General features: G+C 44.4%; 2 protein-coding genes across 3 annotated transcripts in view; one reads left to right on the top strand and one right to left on the bottom strand.

The window, feature by feature from the left end:
- Positions 1 to 5,464, bottom strand: part of mri (BTB/POZ domain-containing protein mrityu) — a 185,022-nt gene extending 179,558 nt beyond the window's left edge. The window contains exon 1 of the mRNA XM_089559681.1: positions 5,374 to 5,464. The gene's annotated coding sequence lies outside the window, so the exon portion shown is untranslated. The remainder of the gene's footprint in view (positions 1 to 5,373) is intronic.
- Samtor (S-adenosylmethionine sensor upstream of TORC1) lies at positions 4,973 to 21,966 on the top strand. Of its 2 annotated transcripts, XM_089559684.1 has the most exons (6): positions 4,973 to 5,234; positions 5,844 to 5,957; positions 6,503 to 6,641; positions 8,536 to 8,634; positions 10,026 to 10,143; positions 20,959 to 21,966. In XM_089559684.1, the coding sequence occupies exons 2-6, from the start codon at positions 5,879 to 5,881 to the stop codon at positions 21,931 to 21,933; spliced, it is 1,410 nt and encodes a 469-aa protein (XP_089415810.1). In that variant the 5' UTR covers positions 4,973 to 5,234; positions 5,844 to 5,878; the 3' UTR covers positions 21,934 to 21,966. The 2 variants fall into 2 exon arrangements, with proteins under 2 accessions (XP_089415810.1, XP_089415809.1); XM_089559683.1 differs by lacking the exon at positions 4,973 to 5,234 and having other exon boundaries at positions 5,664 to 5,957.
- The last annotated feature ends 201 nt before the right edge of the window (positions 21,967 to 22,167 follow it).

Here is a 22,167-nt window from a genome sequence, read left to right as displayed (position 1 = left end):
GTCTGACTAGAAAAGCATGACATCTCTGCTGACAACCTTCTGTCAACAACGATGAGGCATTAAAAGGCTTTCGCCTTAAAAACAATTACAACAGCATCCTCCGACGTCACAGCAAGGGGAAACGAACTACGGTAAAAAAGCGGACCTACAACAAAATTACTTAAAGGTGCACTGAAGAGGATTCTGAACTTGTCTTTTTGCCACGGGAACTCCATCTACACGTTCCGAGCATTCTTAGAAACTGCAGCTTATTGCCCTGTATGGCCGATTTCCCTAATTAAATCGAATTAACGTCCGGCTCCCGCCTTTTTTTTTTTAATTCTCCCTCGTATGATGGGCGGAGTCGACCAACGCGTGGAGCGTCTTTCACCCAGTCCCGTGGAGGCTTTGCTTTCGCTTTATTTTGTTTTTTAGGTTTCCATGAATAAATAGTTTCATTCGCAGATAATATAGCCGCAAAATAAGCCCGAAGAAATAAAAATACGCACGGACTATTTGCTACTACGGACTACTATGTATTACTCCACCGATGGCAGAGCGGCAAGCCGCCACGGGACTGGGTGAAAGGCGCTCCACGCGTTGCTCGACTCCACCCACCGTACGAGGGAGAATGAAAAAAAAAAGGCGGGAGCCGGACGTTAATTCGATTTAATTAGGGAAATCGGCCACACAGGGCAATAAATCGAAGTTTCTAAGAAAGCTCGGAACATGTAGATCGAGTTCCCGCAGCAAAAAGACAAATTCGGATTCCTCTTCAGTGCACCTTTAAAGCACACTTGGACATATCTTTTCTGTTCTTTCTAAAACCCTATGCACCACTCGCAGCAAAAAGATGAGGAGGACATGGAAACTTGATGTCTATATTGCTTTAAAACAATTAAAAACTCTGGAAAGCATAACGCTTAGACACACTGATTGCCTTCCAACCATGTAAAATAAATGTATGTGTGTTGGATTCTATGGTGCATAAACAGCTGAGGCTATCATGCACCCAACACAGGGTCGCTAAGATCTCCCTGTTGTGCTGGCAGGCTAGTTCCTAAAAAAAAAAGTACAATTTTGTGATGAGATTTTCTTCTTTTAAGAATCTAACTACTCGTGGTAAGTCTACTACTGCATTCTCTCCTAAGAGCAAGCTAGGATGAAAAGAGATGCGCTTGTCGTAAAATATTGTGAAATGCTTTTTTCTTAGTTTTTTAGTTTTCTGCAAGAAAATAAAATACAGTTGACAGCTACCACTTCACCAACTCCACAAAGAGGATTTTCTTGTTTCACGAGTATGAAGTTATGTGTAAGACGTGCACGTCTAACGCGAAAGTGACATAAGATGACTTGAATAAAGCGTTCTTCATGCTGACACGACCCCCATTCACCAAGGCTCGCCTTCACCAGGTGAAGTTTTTTGTTGATTTCATCATCCCACGTGGACTTCCAGTTCTTGATTATTTTACTCTCGAGCAGTTTAAGCCATCTTTGTATGGAATATTTACTTTCTGTACTTCGCTTTGGTGAGCTCGTGTTTCACCAATTCCGGCCTCATTAAGGAAGGAAATGGACTAGTGTAAACACCACACACCTGCAGCGACAACACACATTTCTGGACTAAGAGAAACAACAATTCTATCTCAGGGATAGGAAAACGAGAGTGCAATAGAAGAAGACACCCTGCAGCAGTAGCAAAATGCTAAAACCCTCAGAACCACTACGAAAAGCCCGTAGTGTTATCTAATTAACACTTAGCTAGGAATCAAACATAATATTGGACTAGTATTTAGCTGCAATCAACACTCTTTAAAAGGAACACGGGGGACGACTCCATCTAAGTGCAGTTCATTGTAACAATTAGTCCTCCGCTTGATGCTAATGTTTGTCCAGCAACAAAAAAAAACCCGCTCATGGCTAAAAAAATTTATATTTTTCACCCAACTCTATGCAAACTAACGAAGTCCACACCGAAAGGGACTAGCTGTTGTTTTGAAGTGAATGGTACTAAATAGACACTGAGCACCGTGCAGAGAAATCGGTGTCGACACATGCTGTTTACTTGTGCAATCAGCCGGTGACGATAACACTTGTACTTTGGTTTGGTTTATTGGGGTTTAACGTCCCGAAGCAACTTAGGCTATGAGGGACGCCGTAGTGAAGGGCTCCGGGAATTTCGACCACCTGGGGTTCTTTAACGTGCACTGACATCGCACAGCCCACGGGCCTCTAGAATTTCTCCTTCATCGAAATTCAGCCGCCGCGGCCGGGGTCGAACCCGCATCTTTCGGGTCAGCAGCCAAGCACCATAGCCACTGAGCCACCGCGGCGGGGTACCTGTACTTTGTTTTTTGGGCTTTTCTTGCTTATAAAGCCTCCTTTTTCATGACAGTGGGTTTTGTCATAAGATTGGCATAGTCTAATGATACAGGCCAAATTAAATTTATCCGCAGGGTCCATTCACGGTACTATCGCGTGTTGCGTAAATCAGAGAAAATCTAAAAAAATTCTCTCGGCCTAACCGCACGTTTGTTCGGGCTCAAATTTCGCCCAGAGGTTGCATTTGGTAGTCAGTTTTGTTTTATACTACATTTAGATGGGGTACTTGCCTGATTTGGTCAGAATTATTTGGAAATTCCCATCGTCTGTGGCGACGAGGAACCAAAACCGAAAGGCTTCGCAGCAATGGTACCCGTGGCACCATCTCGCACCCACCGGAGAAACCCAGCTGTGCTAAGTTGAACAAATTACCTTTGCTCGGAGCTCTCCGCTGCGAAGCAGCGCAAGACATCACCGAAAAATGCGGTCTTACAGCGATCAAGAGAAGGCCATGCCCGTGACTTGGCTATGCGAGTCCAACTCCTCCCCTGCGGCCTCCACGGTCGAAGGCTTGTTTCTCCGGTGGGTGCGAGATGGCGCCACAAGTACCAGTGCTGCGAAGTCTTTTGGTTTTGGTTCTTCGCCGCCACAGACGATGGGGATTTCCAAATAATTCTGACCGAATCAGGCAAGTACCCCATCTAAATGTAGTATAGAACAAAACTGACCACCAAATGCAACCTCTGTGCGAAATTTCAGCCCGAACAAGCGTGTGTTTAAGCCGAGAGAATTTTTTTTTGATTTTCTCTGATTTATGCAACAGTCGGCATAGCGACCTCTGTGAAGTACGCTATATTCACACCTAGTGGAGCTTGACAGCTAGGAGGCCAAATTCCTCAATCAATGGTGACTCGGACCACGTAACAGCACCTTGCATTCAAACAGGTCAATGCATGTTGAGCTTAATGATAACTGGAAGTCTGTATGCAACGCGACAAGAAACTATGACGCCAGGCTCAACAGTTTAATTTGCGGCTGATGCGGAAAACTTCCAACTCTTATCCTATCTGAAAGAGTTCAAGTGCCAGAGATAACAAACCTCACTTTCAACAAACCTCACCTTTCAAGAAAAACACTCGCGGTTCGAATTGGGCAGCACGCCAAAATCTACGCAACAGTTCCTAAGCACAAAATGCGGTAGTGCCGATAGCTGACTACAAGTGCCACTCGAGACTAGATTCCCCCTATTTGCAGTTAACAAAAAATTTTGTGAACATCATGGATATACCGGACGAAGTATTCCTAGAAAAACGGACACCTCGCCATCCACAGACCACGTGTTTCCATGCAAGACATCTTTTAGTAGTGATAGGCCACCGAATCAAGGGCGTGATTCAAGAAGCAATATAAAAACCACACTGCCATACTAGTGCCAGGAGAGAGTGACCTCCTCAACAAGCTTTGTGCAAGGCATCCTGTAATAGCTAGAGAGCTGATATGATATGTCCAGGCGTTTACAGAAAAGATGAGTGCATTTTTTGTCGACAACATACAGTTGATACTTTTCAACAAGAAGGTGACAGTTTAAAGAAACAAATACAACAAATAGCGCCGCCAACAATGCGATCGCTGCTCTGGCGATTCCACTAGAGTGAATGCCCTTCCACGCTTTGTCTGAGGAGCTCGCTGAAAGCCGCACAGCTGATCTATAATATCCCTTTAAAAAAGGGGGGGGGGGGTGGGGGGGATGGGGGGGGACTATCGATCTAAACAGCTACACAACACGAGCTGCTCGCTAGCTTCCGTCGCACTTTCGCGGGCCCTGTTGACGCAAGCGAGTCGTCTTTCCTAGGCGTAAACAACATCCCACGGCTGGCGGGGGCACGTCGTCGAGCGCGCATTAGCGTCAAAAGCATCTGAAGTTCGGAAAACGGGAAGAAGCGGGGGGAGGGGGGGGGGGGGGGGGGGAGGGTAGCATGTACGAACAACACGCGCACCTTCACGTCCACATCCACAGAGTCCATTTCTTTTTTGTTGTTTGCCAACGCTCGCGAAAAGAAAACCAAGAAGCCAACGCGCGGCGCGATCCTGAGTAGAGCGTCGTAACGCCGACGAAAGCTAGCGCGGGCGGCGCACGCAGTCGCCTAACCCACATACTTTCGAATCTTTTTCTTAGCTGGAAGAAAAGTAAAAAAAAAAAGGCACAGTTGCACAGCAGCACACGATTAAGAAAAGGCGAGGGGGATGTGGGCCTGCAAAGCGCACTGGAAACTCGCGGCCCGTCTCTGAAAGCACAAGAAAACACAGCGCGCACGCCCGAGTTTCTGTCTCCCCAAACCCGCTAGATGTAATTAGGTCCCCGAGTGTATTGTAGACGCCGCAAAGACTGGGAGCCCCCGAAAGGAGAGAAGTCTGTCGGGGCGGCGCAAAAATGGAACGGTTGCCGCTCGTTGCTGTTGTTGCGTTCAGCGACCATTCACGAGCGTGTCCGTGTCGTAGTAGACGACATGCACCAACAAGAACTCGATCGTAGCGGTTGCTACATGACTCACACGCGTGGGTAGACTTTTGGGCGCAGGACCCCTAGCTACAAAAAAGTAAGGGGGGTTCCCGAACCACCATCACGTGTCCAACAGAATTGGGCAAGACGTACGCAAGTGGCCGTTTTGTTTTCGTGGTAGCGGGCCGTGGAGCTCGAAGTAGCAGCTCTGATCAGGTCGGTTCCACTCTTCCGTCGGAACGTAACTGCTACAACGCCCGCCGATGTCTACACTTGAGAACACGAACGACACAGGGAACGAAGAATGACCAGAAATCGAGGCTTTACTTCGACGAAGGCCCGAAACCGAAGTAAAAGGGGGCGAAGACTTTCGGATAGGGTCCGATTGCGAAGCGCCCAGACGGTTCTTGGGAGGTTTTCGAACTTTGAAAAGGTACCCGACTCCGCCGTGGGCCGACCGTTAGCCGGTGCGCCCGGTACGGCAGGTTCCCGGGTAGCAAAAGCACGCGCGCGCTCTAAGACAGGGCCAAAGGACGCTCTGGTAATAGCGATAAAGGATATTAATTACTTACCATACCACTCGCAAATGTCAGCCTCTGCTGTTGAACACACCGATCAGTGCTCCAACGGCGGTGACGGGAGGAAACTGTTGCATATATTCAAAAGTTTCGTATTTACGTAAACAGTGCCGTTTTAACCTTTTAACGCCTAATGTGGCTAATACTTCAAAATTGAATTTAAAATAAAATTTGTAACTTTTTTTTATTAGTTTGCAGTAGAGTTCTTACTTTAAAATGCAGCTTACGAAAATGCGACGCAGGACGGCCATTTTCTTTAGCGAAACCATAGCAACTCTGTCAACATGCCGTAAACGTAGCACGATGGCTACGTCGTGGCCTCTTGAAACTGCTTTCTGAACAGTTTTTAGAATCGTGCTGCGTGTGTAGCAGCTTGTAATAAGTTTTTAAGGATAACTCGGGTTTGGAACATTCTGTGATCGTCCGTCGAGTGCTTGCCGACGGCTTTCTGTTCATCCTAACAGCGGACTGGGTCACGCCATTCGATACAACGTTCGCCATGACTCGTGAGGATCAGCAAGAACTTGTCGCTGTCATCCGAGGCGTTCACGAGAAGCTCAGACACGATTACCAGACGAGTGAGTGTTCCTAATCTTCGAATTCGTATAGCTGCGCATCTTCAAGTATTGCATAGCAGCGCTCAAAGCTGCTTCGGTGGAAATGTTTGCATGCGGTCGCCAGCAAACTGGTTGGAATATCTGCCTTCCTGCCCACAGCGGTAATCCTATACTGCACAGATTTTTTTACCCTCTTGCCCAGCCACCGTCGCACACTACCAACTCTTCTGCTTCATTTATTTTTTTAAGCACCAACGGACTGTAACGGCCTACCCCGAGACATCGTCTACATCGTCTTCATCATCTACTTTTCAAGAACTTGTTACCGATCAGCTCCAATACTAAATAAGTGTCGCTGTTTGCTCATTTCAATAAAATCGCACCCTCTGTGTAATACCCCTGACAAAAGGAGGCCTTTAAGGTAATAAACTGAACTGAGCTGAACTTAGGCTGAAGGTTTTAATGCACTACCTCTGGAAAGCTTCACACAGGACATAGACCAAGACCATAAGGCCAGCGAGCTGTCGAGTTGTTAGTTATGATAAATGCTCCTGGTTTCATTCCAGATGGTGATGGTGACCAGGTGTGGAGGGATCACTGCGAAGATGTACAAACCAGGAAGAGATATGCCGAGAGTATGCTGCAACTGGCGACAAGCGTCTGGCCTTACAAAGATCGGATTGAGTGGTGTCACCAGACTATGAGGCGAGTGTAGGCTGGAAATGGAGCATCACTTGAAAAGTTCTATCTCGTAGACTGCCAGATTTTCATTTAACAACTCAGTTGAAATTATATTGAAGGCATGCGAAATAGACACCATCTTACACAGTTTAGCTTGAAGAACTGTACACATTTAGGAGACGTAAAAGGTGTATACTAGGGTGATAGGGCTAAAATCTATTCTCAGAAGTTGAATAGATCAGTTATATCTGCAGTCTTTGTCAAAAGTAACCAGGCTGCACGTTTTTTTCTTCTCATTCGTATATTAAAGCTATTAATTCCAGCCATCAAGCTCTAAATCTCTGTATGGCAAGAAGAACCCCTGTTCTCACCTTCAAAAAACTTTTCGATCCTTACGGAAGCCGTGAGGGCTCTGTTATACAAATGAGAAGCAAACCATGGAGCCTGGTTACTTTTGACAAAGGCTGTACATTCTGGTGTAGATATGAAAATCTGGGTTACAGTGGAAAGCACATGCTATTACTATTGGGTGCAAAATTAACGTACCCCCCTTCCATGTGCACCAGTAGGTGTCACCCGCATGCAGTGTGGTATGGTTTGGAACTTAAAAAAGGGGTTCAGTTGCTTTTATCCCCAGTAGTTCATTACCGGAGCGATTAAACGACTGTGCATGCTCTAGCAGCATGCTAAGATATCTGTGTTTAATGGCTTGTGTTTAATGGCTTCACTTTTCATGCAACAAAAGACCACTGAAGACTAATTGAAGTGGGTCATATCAATTTATTACCATCTTTTAACTAGAGGTAGACTTCTTTCATTGAGTACAGAGATTTTATAAGCTATAAAAGACAAAAAAAGTTAACTGCCGGTATCACTGTTAAACGCCACTTCCACTGGCAAACTTTGAAGACTTCAGGTGCAGTCTTTGGTAGGCTTTTAATTCTAGACCACATTACTCCCCCCTTGGTGCAGTTAACCATTTGTGGAAATCTGTAAGTCAGCTTCTCTGCAAGGCTTGTTTTCCAGCCAAAGGTGTCGAACCCAGACGGCATTCTCGCATTCTTCGTGGAAATGAAAACTCCGGATCGTCGTACGCTGCCTGTAGGAGAGCCTAGGCAGGCGAAGGAGAGAGACAAGCTTTTGTCCCCGTGCTGTTGGGAAGGAGGTTTTCGCTGTTCGGACTAGGTGTGCGGAGATGTGAAGGGAGGAAGTTAGATGGACGATGCAGGGTCAGTCTAATGTCAACAGAAAATTGTAAGAAAGTTTTCTATGAGGTATCCCTCTCCTCAGAGTGCAAAAACAAAGGCCCGTCTCCTTCCATTTCCTGCCTAGCTTCTGCTGCAGTGCTGCAGAAGGTTAACCACAACCCCCTCTTCTATACTGTAGCACTGTACTCTTTTGACTGCACTCTCGGAGCCATCTTGAAGTAAACTGGTGACATCCCTGAGTTCATTCTTTTTGTAACTCTTTATTTGCTTGTAACTCTTGTCTCCAGTTTATGCAGCTTATTAATAATAATTGGATGTGATGAAAAGAAAAGCACAGTAACTGTCTCAGTCAGGGTGTCCACCCTAACTGAGACAGTCAGCTCACCATAACACAGAACCTTAACGCAAAGGTGGGGCTGTAAGTGAGGAGAGAAAAAGATTCACATTGCTAGAGGGCTGTTGAATAGCTTTAGCCACCTGGTATCCTAGAACATGTACTGACATTGCTCAGCATGCAGGCATTTTTTCCATTACACCTCCATTGAAATGCAGCCAATCCAGCCAGGATTTTCCAGATGACAGTATGATGAATGCTTATTTGGATCAGCCAGTTATTGGAGTTACTACAATGGCCGCTATAGGAAGATGCTTACAGCTTGAGGTATGACAGGGGAGTGTGTTAACTGGCATGCTTTTGTTTTTCATGGCAGTGAGTATTTCTTCGGAGGCGGTCTCGAGCGCAGCTTACGAAGGCATCACAGGAAGATGGGTGCCTCATGTCCGAACTCTGCCCTTGACGAAACCAGGCGGTGAGCAGAATACTTCCATACATTCTAACTTTGCACTTTCAGGTGATGATGTTTTTCGCCAGGAAACATAAGTGTACCATGAAAGTCCACATTGAATGTGTTTTCGGAGCAATCAGAGAATGATTAGCACTACAAGTGCAGTTTACGACGTTTAACATTAGCCTTCAGAGTAAACTATTACTACTCTGAAAGGTGTAAAGAAATCAAATTTTTAATTCACCCCCATGGTTCATTTACTTTTCCAGCTGGTAGTGTATCATAGAGCTTATAAAGGCCTGCTACAAATAGCATAATAACGTTAGGTGGAAAATGACCACAGTGCAATGCACTGCGTGGTATCACTCAGTCCAATAATGCATAAATGCATTGCACCTAAAGATCTGTCCTGTATATTTGCCGGATTCTAGCATGCACCTTTTTTTTTTCATGAAAGTTTAGCCTGAAAACAGCATGAGCATTATGCTCAAACCCAAAACTGACACATTGCTTGAAACAGCTCATTTGTCATTACATAATTGCTAGCATATTGGATATCCTTGCTGTTTTTCACGTGCAAGAACGGCTACAGAATCTATGGAGGCTTGTTGCTTTCATTATGAGGCTGATTTCAAGAAAAAAACGTTTTTGAACATTTAATGGTGTCAACACAAAACAGAGTCATCCCACATGCCCTTGCTGCGCAGGAAAGATGCGTTCAGGCTACAAGAAACCTTTAGAGGCAAAATCTAGACACAACTCAACCCAGAAGGTTTTTCTGGTTTCGCAAAGTCAAACATACCCTAGTTGAAAAAAAAACGTTTATAGTGACCTCGTTAAAGGATATGTAAATATTAATGTGGACTTCTTTCTCCAGTTTTTTATTTTCAGTTTTTGTAAATGTGAAAACTGGGTGCATGTTAGAAGCGGTTCTTCTACATCAAACTTCAGAAAATAGCCAAAGTTTTAATTTTTAAGAACAAGACATTTTAGTAGCCCTTGACACGTGATAGTGAAACAAGCTCGGGAGTCATTGTTTTACGAATACCGAGGCATTTCATGTCACATTAGACCACAGTGTACTCTAATTTTCTGCACAAATGGCACTGATGAGAGTTGCTGGGTAGGAAAATTATTGGGTAGAGTTGGCTGCTGCAAGTTTCATTATGTTATTCATTGGATGGTCTCAAGTTGAAGTGGCTAAAGGTGCTACAATTCCTGAAAAAACAAATGCTTTGTTATGTACAAAGCATATTCTTTACTTTGTATCAGTCAGTACATGCAGAGTAGTTAAAGGTACTCTAAAGTGCATTCTGGGCTGGTCCTTTTACCGCGGGAACTCGATATCTACACGCTTCAATTATTCTTAGGCATTTTCGCAGTTGCTGCACGTGTGTGAAACTTTGTGCTTTCAGAAACCTGGCACTCGCAGACGGAAAGGTGCGTCTCCTCGACGTCGGAAGCTGCTACAACCCCTTCAGTGCTTACAGCGACGTTGATGCACTCGCCATCGACCTGACGCCTGCGACAGAGGTGGGTAGCCACACAACGTTCAACAGACTCTTCTCAAAAAAGCTCTAAGGTGACATTTCCGAGACTTTCGCAGTTGGTAATGTGTGTGGCAGTGAAAACAAGGAGTGCTTGTCGGCTGAAAACCTACGCATAAATAATAAAAAAAAAATGTTAGTCTCAAACAAACCTGTAGCATGCAGTAGCTCTTAGTGCTTATCTCTGAGTCAACAGATAAACATGCAGTAATCTCCCACACAAGTTGTGAATAGTGCACAAAGTGGCATAGCAATTGGGAAGGTGAATACGAGTGCCACTTTTCATGTGTTGATGTATTTGCTTCAATCTCCACGCTAGTCATAACCTTATGTATTAGGACGGATGTTCAATAATTTGCAAGCCTGACATAGAAATGGACTGCCACGTGGTATTCTCCTACGACTGCTAAACAATTTATAATCAAATTTCTTTCTCGTGTTGTTTGGGCTTCAACAGCCGAACGATGACTGTGACGTCAACGAGTGCTTATAGGTTGCGTGAGACGTCAAAAAACTGCAGTATAATGACTTATTCATCAATTACAAAGCTAAAACCAGCCTTCCTCAAGAGACGGAATGATAACGAATCTAGAAACAGTGATTATGTTGCAGTTTTTTCATGCCTCACATAACTTATAAGCACACATTGACGTTAGTCATCATTTGTCTGTTAAAACTGAAACGAAAACAGCATGATACGAAAATTTGATTTTAAATTATTTAGTGTTCATTGGCGCATACCATGTGGTGATTTATGCGTAGTAGTGTCTTCCACATCGTTGTAGAGGAGAAAACATGCCAGCCAATTTAGGTGTCTGTGCTCCTTCAACTCTCCTTACCGTGGCTAAACAGACACTTTCAGAGCGGTGTTCGTAAAAATGTTTTTCGCCCCATAAATTTATACCTTCTCTTTTGTGCAGCACATCGAAGTGTAGCTAACAGAATTTTATCTTTCATGACATAAAGAAAAGATAAAACTATATTTTGCATTGCTCACGAAGGAAAAAGTCTTCGCCAAAATTTGAGTGACTTTCTCAAAAAAGCTCGAAAATATTAAATATATCCAGTCAAAAAATAGAAGAATAAAAGATCTAGGGTATATGTTTTTTGCGTTCCTATGTTAAAGGCAAGTATTCAAAATTACAGAACTCCTCGTACTAAACTTTTCGTTCCCGGTCTTACACACACAAAAAAAATCAGTTGCTCGTGAGCAGCACTTCGGGCTACTCCGCAGTACAGTGCCAAGGTTGACCACGAGTTGTCTTGCTGAAAGTTGTGACCACTACACTGCTGGTGGCACGAAATAGCTCAGAATATGCTCGACACCTTCAGAGAGGCTCAGAGAGCACTGAATCTCCTCAGAAATGACGGAAAAGAGAAGTTAGAAATAGGCACCTGTCGATAACCCAGGCTGGACACAGCAGTCATCTCTGTACGAACTAGAATAAGACGAATGGACATCATCTTTTCAGACAAAGCTGCTGTTTGTGCCTACAAAATCAAGCGTCGTTGCTGCGAAATCATGAGAACACTGTTGTTGCTGATCAGGGTCAGTGCGAGACGAAGATGCTACCCTGAACATCATGCTTGCTGTGCTCGCTCGGCCTTGACAGCTTTCGTTAAAAGTTTAGAAATACTCCCTTATTCGGCTGACAGAATAACCAATTCCGAAACTGGAGTCCTTTAGCAATATAGTGAATGGTGATACCTGTCCAAAAGGGACCCAGATTGCTCAGAATGGGGCATTTGAATAGGCGTGGTAAGGAAAGAGTTAAGCATACTCATATTTCCATGTGGGATTGTTCCTATAGACCCAGTGCTGATGCTCAACTTCTAAGTAAGCCAAAGAAACCTTCTGTACCTGCGCACTAGACCGCGTCTTTCATTTTCGGGCATATTTTCCTCAGCGGTAACTACATCTGGCTGGCTGGCCCTGGGGTCACCTTCTGTCCTCTTCCTGCCATGCTTAAAGGTGCACTGAAGAGGAATCTGAACTCGTCTTTTTGCCGCGGGAACTCGATCTACACGTTCCTAGCATACTTAGAAACTTCGACTTATTGCCCTATGTGGCCGATTTCCCTAATTAAATCGCATTAACGTCCGACTCCCACCTTTTTTTTTTAATTCTCCCTCGTACGGTGGGCGGAGTCGACCAACGCGGGGAGTGCCTTTCACCCAGTCCCGTGGCGGCTGGCCGCTCTGCCATCGGCGGAGTAATACGTAGTAGTCCGTAGAAGCAAATAGTCCGCGCATATTTTTATTTCTGCGGGCTTATTTTGCGGCTATATTATCTGCGAATGAACCTATTTATTCACGGAAACCTAAAAAACAAAATAAAGCGCAAGCAAGCCTCCACGGGACTGGGTGAAAGGCACTCCACGCGTTGGTCGACTCCGCCCACCATACGAGGCAGAATTTAAAAAAAAAGGCGGGAGCCGGACGTTAACTCGATTTAATTAGGGAAATCGGCCACACAGGGCAAGAAATCGAAGTTTCTAAGAATGCTCAGAACGTGTAGATCGAGTTCCAGCGGCAAAAAGACGAGTTCAGATTCCTCTTCAGTGCACCTTTAAACAAAGCTATCCACCATTTGACAAGCGCGTATGACTGCGATCAGTTGTCATTGCTCCCTCTTTCATCAAAAATTGAATTACTGCACCATGCCTGATACTGCCTTTTACATCAGCTACTGTCACCTGGCAGCGTCCGACAAGCAAAACATAAAATTGAATGATAGAGGAAAGACAGATGTTCTACATTTATTACATGCAACATCGTTGGCACTTCCATCACATCAAGCTTATACTCAGAATTCATTCAGTTCCCCTCATATTCATGTTTACGACCTAGTATAAATGTTTCATCAGTATCGCCTCTCAGAATATTTCGCATGAAACATCCGTATGGCCCTACATGGGACTGTCTGAATTAGTTCATAATTCGCTACCTTCCTAAAGGTGGCTACCCCAAAAATGTACTCCCTACAAAGTACTTTCTTTCTCCATGTCTTACATTCTACTTGCCTCCTTTGTAGCAATTGACCACATTTGCGGTCATTTGATGGCATCGTCCAGGCCAGGCATTCTCAAGCTGCGTCCCACAGAACTCTCAAGTTCCTTGGGGTGCCTTTTTGGTCCCCCCAAGCACCTAAATTCATGCATGCCTCAACTCTAACCTTCCATTTACCTACCTCGTTTGGGCACTAATCATGCTGTGGCTCCCATAACATGCTGCTTCTTCATAGAGCCACTCATTATTAATTAAAAAATTCAGGGGGCACTTTGTTGACCTAAAGTGCGGTGAGGCGAAAGCCTTAAGTGCGGTGTTGCTGCTTGTGTCACTGATGTGTTGTTAAGATGTTAAGCTTCGACTCTAAGAGTGAAACGCGACAGCGTTTTGCAACGCTGCCAGGGAGTCCATAGAACGCCATCACCCGTTCGGTTCTACCCCTCGCTCATCGATAAATTGGTTTTTGAGGAAAGGAAACGTATCTGGCTCGCATATCTCGGTGGACACCTGAACCTCACCGTAACGGGAAGGGAGGAAGATGGGAGTGAGCGAAGACATGGTACGCGCCTTTGTTCATTCCAAACCATCGAGCTGGCATGGCGGAGAGGTAGCGTGCTCGTCTCGCACTCCGGAGACCGGGATTCTCGAACTCGACCAATTTCCTATTTGGTTTTATTGATTTTTCTGGCCTGACTAGAAAGGTTAATTAGGCTAATCGGGTAATTAAGCAATTAACTAAACTCATTCCCACTTACTTGGAGCATCACTATATGATCCCTTCAATTGGTTGCATGGTTACTAGCCAAAGTACAATTGGCCCCGTTTGAAATTGCCGCACTGTGACGTCACGACCGTTTCGACCAACTGAAAAGCGTGACATTTCCTCGACAACTCCTGCTTACAACGATGAGGCTTTAAAGGCTTCCGCCTTAATTTGGGCATTTTTTCGACACACAGGGTTACTCAGCACGTTTTGAAAGCCGGAAGGGGGTGGGTCCCTGAGGCTGAGAACCTTGTGATATTTTCGAAGGTGGGTCAGACTCCAGCCATCCCGATACACACATAACCCATTTATTTAAACATACAAACATATATATAACAAAGAACAGAAGCGCCCCCTGGGGAATGAAGAACTGAAAATGAAAACGAAACTGAATACAACAAACCTCTGATGCAAGCACATGGAGTCAATCTCTGGGCGTCCTTGAACAATTTGCAAGGGATTAGGCGTGTCTGCTTCAATGGCATTCAGCTCACAGGTTTCACTGTGCCTCCACTGTCAGCCTCCATTGCTGGATGACAATGTAACCCTCACATGCTGATAAAGTGTGTGCGCTAAGTGATAGGCAAGTGCCCCTTCTCATGTTCAGGAGGTCATAATTAGCATTCTTAGGGCAGAACAGGCCCCTTGTTGACATTCAGGGGGGATGATACTTAAATCAAATCAAGCTTTATTTTAACATCGTGATGTTGGGTGGGCACATACAAAAAGCCAAAAAGAGGCTTGACGGGGAATGTGTCCCCCTGTACAGGGCATCATCGTCATCATCATCGGCCTGACTACGCCCACTGCAGGGCAAAGGCCTCTCCCATGTCTCTCTACAATTAACCCTGTCCGTTGCCAGTTGCAGCCAGCGTAGTACCCCCGCCAACTTCTTAATCTCATCCGCCCACCTAACTTTCTGCCGCCCCCTGCTACGTTTGCCTTCTCTTGGAATCCACTCCATTACTCCTAAGGACCAGCGGTTATCTTGCCTTCGCATTACATGGCCTGCCCAAGCCCACTTCTTCCCCAGTTTAAACCAGTGTTACTGACAAATGGTTAATGTATGTAGGGCAAATTTACTTAAACCTTCTGGAACGCACAAGACAGCAGGTAGCTCGAGAGTGGAAGACAAATGCCTCTCGCCCCTAGAGTGCCCAAGGCTTGCCAAGTCCCAGATATGACAGTTCGGCTGCGGTACCACACCACCAGAGGAGTTAGTAGTGTGGCAGTATGCTAATGACTAAGATTGCGAAAGGCATTGTGATTGTGAGGATTTTTCAGACACACAGGTGGGAGCAGGCTTCATCCCTATACAGTGCTATCGCATGACATATTGTGTATTTAAAGGTGCACTGAAGAGGAATCTGAACTCGTCTTTTTGCCGCGGGAACTCGATCTGCGCGTTCCGAGCGTTCTTAGACACTGCAACTTATTGCCCTGTGTGGCCGATTTCCCTAATTCAATCGAATTAACGTCCGGCTCCCGCCTTTTATTTTTAATTCTCCCTCGTACGGTGGCCGGAGTCAACCAACGCTTGGAGTGCCCTTCAGCCAGCTCCGTGGAGGCTTTGCTTTCGCTTCATTTTGTTTTTTACGTTTCCGTAAATAAATAGTTTCATTTGCAGATAATATAGCCGCAAAATAAGCCCGCAGAAATAAAAATACGCGCGGACTATTTGCTACTACGGACTACTACGTATTACTCCGCCGATGGCAGAGCGGCAAGCCGCCACGGGACTGGGTGAAAGGCACTCCCTGCGTTGGTCGACTCCGCCCACCGTACGAGGGAGAATTAAAAAAAAAAGGTGGGAGCCAGACGTTAATCCGATTTAATTAGAGAAATCGGCCACTCAGGGCAATAAGTCGCAGTTTCTAAGAATGCTCGGATTGAGTTCCCGCGACAAAAAGACGAGTTCTGATTCCTCTTCAGTGCACCTTTAAACTCGCAGCATCCCTGTGTCGAGGAGACTGGGAACAGGGAACTGGTTTCAGGGTTCAGGTCTCAGATAGCATCTTTTCTGCTTGGTCACTGACCACAAATGTATTTTCATTTAAGAATGCACGCAATTCTTTCACTGTTTAGTGGCCACAGGTAAAAGAAAGCACCTGATTTCCGATAATGTGCGGGCTAACATGCTCACATTGGGAACTGAAGTTCAAAAGTTACTTTGCGTTTACTGAAATTTGGGAAATCGGTATCTCCTAAATGCTGACAGTGGGCAAATGGTCCATTTTATACAGTATCCAAATTGCACGGAAGGAAATTCAGAAAGCTTTTATTCGTGGTGAATGTTGTACAAACAGTTGGTCTTGCTCAAACAGATATGGAGATGAAATATTTAGCAACCTTTCAAATCAAATCAAATCAAAATTTTATTCGTCTGTATACGTACACATTCATAAATTCTGATCTGCCTAAGCACATTTTGCTTGTTGGCTGATCAGGCAGCAGGTGGAGAAATACCTCCATATGCATACATTACTTGTCTAAACACTCATACTAACAGAAAAAAAAAACTAAACAAAAACTAACAAAAATTTTGAACACAAAATTGCACATACGAAAGAACTCAAGCTATACACAGGGAACCTATGTGACGTTTTAGGGCAGTCAGTTTCTGTTCCTTGGCAAGACGAGGCTTTCGAAGCCATGTGTGAAGTATAAGTAGCAAAGTATAAAGTAGCAATGACAGACAGCACAATCAATCATACGCAGTGGGCTGAACCTCTCTGCTCTCATTCCTCTGTTGAAGTTACTGGAGAAGTAAGCCGTCAAGGCTCTCTTTTCATCAGTGTCAAAGCAATTAAAGGCCATCAGATACCTCGGCACTGGCTTGAGCTGGAGAATATGGCTTCTGTCTGTGTGTTCGTCTTGTGTTCTCGTGAAGTATGACCCTCACAAGCAGGCTTCCCTACTGTGCTCTGATCATCGATTCCTCTTATCTCTCTCCCTTCATACTCCTCTTCACATGTAGAGTAGCAAACCGGACATTGCATAGTTTACTCCCTGCCTTCCCATTATTCTGCCTCCTTCTCTATATATATATGTACGAGGAGGTACCCAAAAGAAACCGGACTAAATTTTTTGGTCGGCAAAGCTTCTGTGGTACTGCGTTTTGCCACTAGGAGCGCATAGAACGAGCATTCCAGAGTCAGTAAGCCGAGTGCCGCCGTTGAAGGAGATCAGACTAGTTTAGGCAGAGTTTTAGAGTGACGACTGTTTTTTGTGAATGTCGTTTTTGCAATGGATGATTTTTGTGAACAGCTGCGCCGGTGAAATTCTGATTTTTGCTCGGAAAAAGTTGAATGGAAACTCTTGAAATATTAAGAAAGACGTACAAGGACGATGCTATGGGGACAACTCAGGTGTTTCTGAATCGAATCTTGAATCAAAGCAACAATCGTGCCAATGGAAAACTTCAAATTCACCTCGCCTCAAGAAAGCTCGTCAGGTGAAACCAAACCTCAAAACAATGCTGATTTGTTTTTTCGACGTGAGAGGAGTCGTCCATTGAGAATTTGTTCCGCAGGGTCAGACAGTTAGCCACTTTCTACTTGGATGTTTTGAAAAGATTGGGCAACAGTGTGCGGTGGAAGCGGCCAGATTTGTGGCGGTCGGGTGACTGGTTTTTCCATCATGGCAATGCCCCTGCTCACACAGCCCTGTCTCTACGAAAAGTTTGGACCAAAAATGGCATAACCCCTATTCCTCAACCCTCATACTCTCCCGACCTTGCCCCGTGCTACTTTCTTTGTTTCCTAGAATGAAAAAAATAGGTGAATGGAAAGCGTTTCGCTGATGTTGCTGAGGTGAAGAAAAAAACGACGGAGGCACTGTCAAGCATCACAAAAGATGAATTTAAACAGTGTTTTGAAAAATGGAATGAACGATTCGACAAGCGTATCATTGCAAGTGGGGAATACTTTGAAGGAGATTGAAGGTCTGTGCTTAAAATGTGAACAAATAAGTTCAAACAAAAATAAGTCCGGTTTCTTTTGTGTACCCCCTCGTATAGTAGTTTGTGCAGCGGTTGTTATGGTAATTTCTGACAAAACATGTGTTCAGTAGCCCTACTGCACTCGTAACATGTTATGCTATACAGTATGTGTCAGGAGAAATGCTATTGTTCTCCAGCGAATTCAGATCCAGTAAATCTTGCCAAACTTGCACATAGTAGTGCAAATGCCCCCAGGGTCACAAATTCATGACAGATGAAAAATGAGCCATTTACCATATGAACGCGTGTAAAGGCCTCACCCGTGTATGGGTTGCACCCTGTTTTCCCAAAGGAAATATTAAAAAAAAAAAAAGATTTGTGTAAGGGCCACACGCAAACTTTGCGTGACCCTCTCGAGAATAGCCTTCGAAATGCACGCGCACAGGAGCATCCAAGTGCCGCCCACGGATGGGGCCCAGGGCCGCAGGTCATCATCATCATCGTCAACTTCTTCCTCTGTCACAACCTCCTGCTATGCATTTTGGTATCAGTATCACCAGCTCCAGCTTTTCGCGGCTGTCAAAAACATGGTCAAAGGCTCAGTCGCACGGGAGTTGTGGTGGCGTGTGCATTCACTGTAGTTGCGGCTTTCGTGTGCTGTCACCGAGCGTTGCAATTTTAGCACGATGGGCAAGCACCTTAAAGCTTAATAAGCACCTTAATAGGTATGTTTTTACATTTTAAAAAAAAATTTTGCGCGCATCGCATATATGGGCCGCATCCCAAAAATTGGCCCCTCGAATCTGGAAAAAAAAGTGTGGCCCTTACACATGTTTATACGGCATTTACCGCGAAATACCCTTTCAGTCGTCTGATTTCAATGCAAGATATCTTCAAGTCGTCAGGGAGAATGCTGTATAGTATTTCATCCAATAAACTTCTTATTCTACCCATAACAGTTCTCTCAAAATGGGACTTTTTTCAGACTTTATTTCAGCATCAGACGAAACACAGAGCCTGATGCAGGAACAGAAGCTAAAGGCTAATGGCGCCTGACGAGGCCTCTGACCCTACACAGCTCACAGCGGTACAGATACAGTACGCATCTTAGAAACAAAAGAATGAATTGTGCCTCCCAGCTGTAGTCACAAAAGATTAAAAAAAAACGCAACATTTGACACCTGTACATAAACGTATTGCATATACAGGTGCACACACAAACAACAAGTCACACATAATAGGACGTTACACAAATAACATGAATAAATTAGCACAAATAGCTGCTCTACAAAATAATACAAAAATGCATAATGCACTTTTTAAATTGTCAGTGAAAACTTCATAATACGGTTTGAAAGGACACAAAAGCAAGATAAAAGCAACTGATAAAGTCATTTTGAGTTGTACAGAGTTTTGTGTTTCTTTTATGAGACGACAGGAAAACATGAAAAACAGTGTTCAATTATGACTATACTTAATTTGACAGCATAACAATAGCTACCTAAGTTGGCATTTAAATCCTTTTAATTTGCATTCAAAGTTTAGCTTGCCTTCAAATTTGTTTAAGATGGTAGGTATTTGATATGCCATTGTCTGTCTTCCATAATGTTTTCGGTTTCCATAGTGTTTTCGGTGCCTCAAAAGGTATTCAGCGTTTTCGGAGGCAATAATTCCGTACAGTTTCTCCTGGTGTATTAGAGTCGTTGAACTTTTGCTGGCAGTTACACATTTGTGTCCCCTTTTTCTTCACGCAGTTTTTTCCGGGTGGAGCCAGGCAGTTTCACCAGAAGCCACTGGCTGCTGGGAACATATTGAAATGAGGTGTTTTATGGAAGCTTCAAATATAATAGAGCACACTGTGTGCAGTCGGTAGGTCATGAATTCCTGAAATATTCATGAGGAAAAGCACGCAAGCAGCACGGGGCTTAATACCCAGCACCTCCACAAAGATGTTGCGAGGCTGAAGACGGTCACAGCATGTAGAACCACTGAACTCACAACACAAGGCACAGGCCACCATGCTTTGTGCCAGCGAGCTTGCACTAAGCACACAAAACTTCACCCACGTCATCGCCATTCGCTGGGTTCGTAGCAGTATTAAGCGGCTAAGCATCGACAGCACTGCTGATTACCTTAAACATCTAGCACCCAAGTTCCTTGATGGGGAGCGCTCTTAGCAGAAAAACAGCTTGCTTATGTATTTAATGATCTTACTGTAGATTTCGTGTTCTGTCATATGGTAGTCTATGAGGTTTTTCAAGCGAACTACATGTTAGATATTTTGGCTTGTCGTAAAGGCTGCTAAATTTGTATAAGCCTTATTCTAAAAATACTGTATGCCCTGTCTCTTTTATTTGTAGTCTTCCACAAAAAAAATTCACTTATTAACTCAAGAGCTGCTGTCAGCATTAAACAAACATGAAGCATATTACTGCTCAGGCCTTTCACTTTGCATGTATTCTTGCGTTTGACCTGTTGGAAATGAAATAGAAATTCTGCATAAACATATGCTGGTAAGCCTGTGCAAATATTCCATAATTTCAGATATTCGGTCGAAAAGTACAGTATTTGTTATTCAATTCGATCTGAATGTTTGCTATAATTCCAACTGTCGGAGCTATTCGTCGAACTATTCACTCACTGGGCACGTTAGCGTACGTCTAGCAGGCATCCACGGAGTCACTGCATAAAAGCAACCATTTAACGATGCGATCGCCATTAAGACCAGCAGTTGGAGTTTCTAATAGGTCCCATACCTCGCACATATGTCTGGTGCGTGTGTATCTTGACTTGTCCAATTTGCATTAGTCATTTTTGCACAAAGTCAACACTTCAATGAACATGACAAAAATTCACTGCACTGTGTGTTAAAAAAATATACGTGATTTTGAAAGTGCCTATTGTGCCGTTAGCCATTTTTGCCTGCCACAAGTAATCGAGATATTCGCTTCGAAATTATTAGAAGAAAATTACTATCCGCTTCAATTCGCTTCAAACTAAACAAACACTTTTTGGACAGACCTGATGCTTGGCAATTCTGGGGCTGTTTAAACATGCATTTCATGCACAGTCTTTTCCTCACTTTGCAGGATGTCATGGAGTGCGACTTTCTGAAGCTCGAAGTCGTCCCTGGAAATCATGAAAACCCGGCTGAAAACGTGCGTCACCCCCTGAAGTCGCTGCCTGAGAACAGCTTCCAAGCAGTCGTCTTCTGCCTAGTCCTCGAGTACCTGCCGTCTTGCTCACAACGATGGTCGTTCTGCAAGAAGGCAGCATCCCTCCTTAAGCCTAACGGGCTACTGTTCATCATCACGCCAGACTCGAAGCATCAGCAGCGAAACGCCGCCATGATTGCAAGCTGGCGCAAGGCTCTCGAGCACATTGGACTGCTCAGAGTGCAATACGAGAAGAGACAACACCTGCATTGCATGGCTTTTCGGAAAGAAGTTCACTGGAAGTCCAGTGTAGATGAAGCCTTAGCATTCAAGGCTTCAGATAATCTTACAGAAAATTGTCAGCAGAATGAAGCATGCGCAGGTGGAGAAGAAGAAACCAGGCCATTCCCTGATATGGTAACAGAAAGCAGGGAAATTAACACACCCCGTACGGATTCCTTAAATGCAATGTTGGGCAAGCATTCTGAAGACGGTGCAACAGAAAGTCAGCAGGCAATATCTACAATAATTAACAGCTCTAACGAATCTGGTAAAAGAGCACAAAGCGAGAATGTTGATGAGGTTTCAGACAGAAAAAACGTGACTGATGCATCAGCGAGTGACATTCAAATGGCTGGAGACCACTGGAAAGGACAGAATGGTATCTGCAGTGTATCCAGAACCAACAATTATCCACCGTACCCTAGCGCTGTTCTGAACGTGGGTGATGATGGTGGCATGAATAATTTTGTCAGGCAGGATGATGAGCTAGCACAGCTGATGTATATTCCCCAGGATTCACGGGACTATGTTGCTTTGTTCACCAAGAACGTCATTGACGAAAGGACTAGTGCCGAAGACGAGTCCTTGAAGGATGCTTTCCTGGAGCTTCCCGGTCTTGAAGACTAATAAAAAATAAAATAAAAGGTGCATAAGAAATTACTAAGCTGCCTTGGATCATACTGCCGCAAAGTTTAAATGCTCATATAGAATCTTTCAGGCTGTTAGGTAAATGTGCTAAGTTTAATTTGGGAAATGAATATCCGGGTAATGAAAACCAGAAATTCATACCAGACTTCTAGCAGTTTTTGGACAGGTATATGTAGAGGGCTTTCCGCAGGTAAAGCGCCTTTGCTGACTGCA

This window comes from Amblyomma mixtum, chromosome 9 (assembly GCF_055824585.1).
Source record: "Amblyomma mixtum isolate Tamu chromosome 9, ASM5582458v1, whole genome shotgun sequence".
In the NCBI taxonomy this organism is placed as follows: Eukaryota; Metazoa; Arthropoda; class Arachnida; order Ixodida; family Ixodidae; genus Amblyomma; species Amblyomma mixtum.
This window is presented reverse-complemented; position numbering and strand designations above follow the sequence as displayed.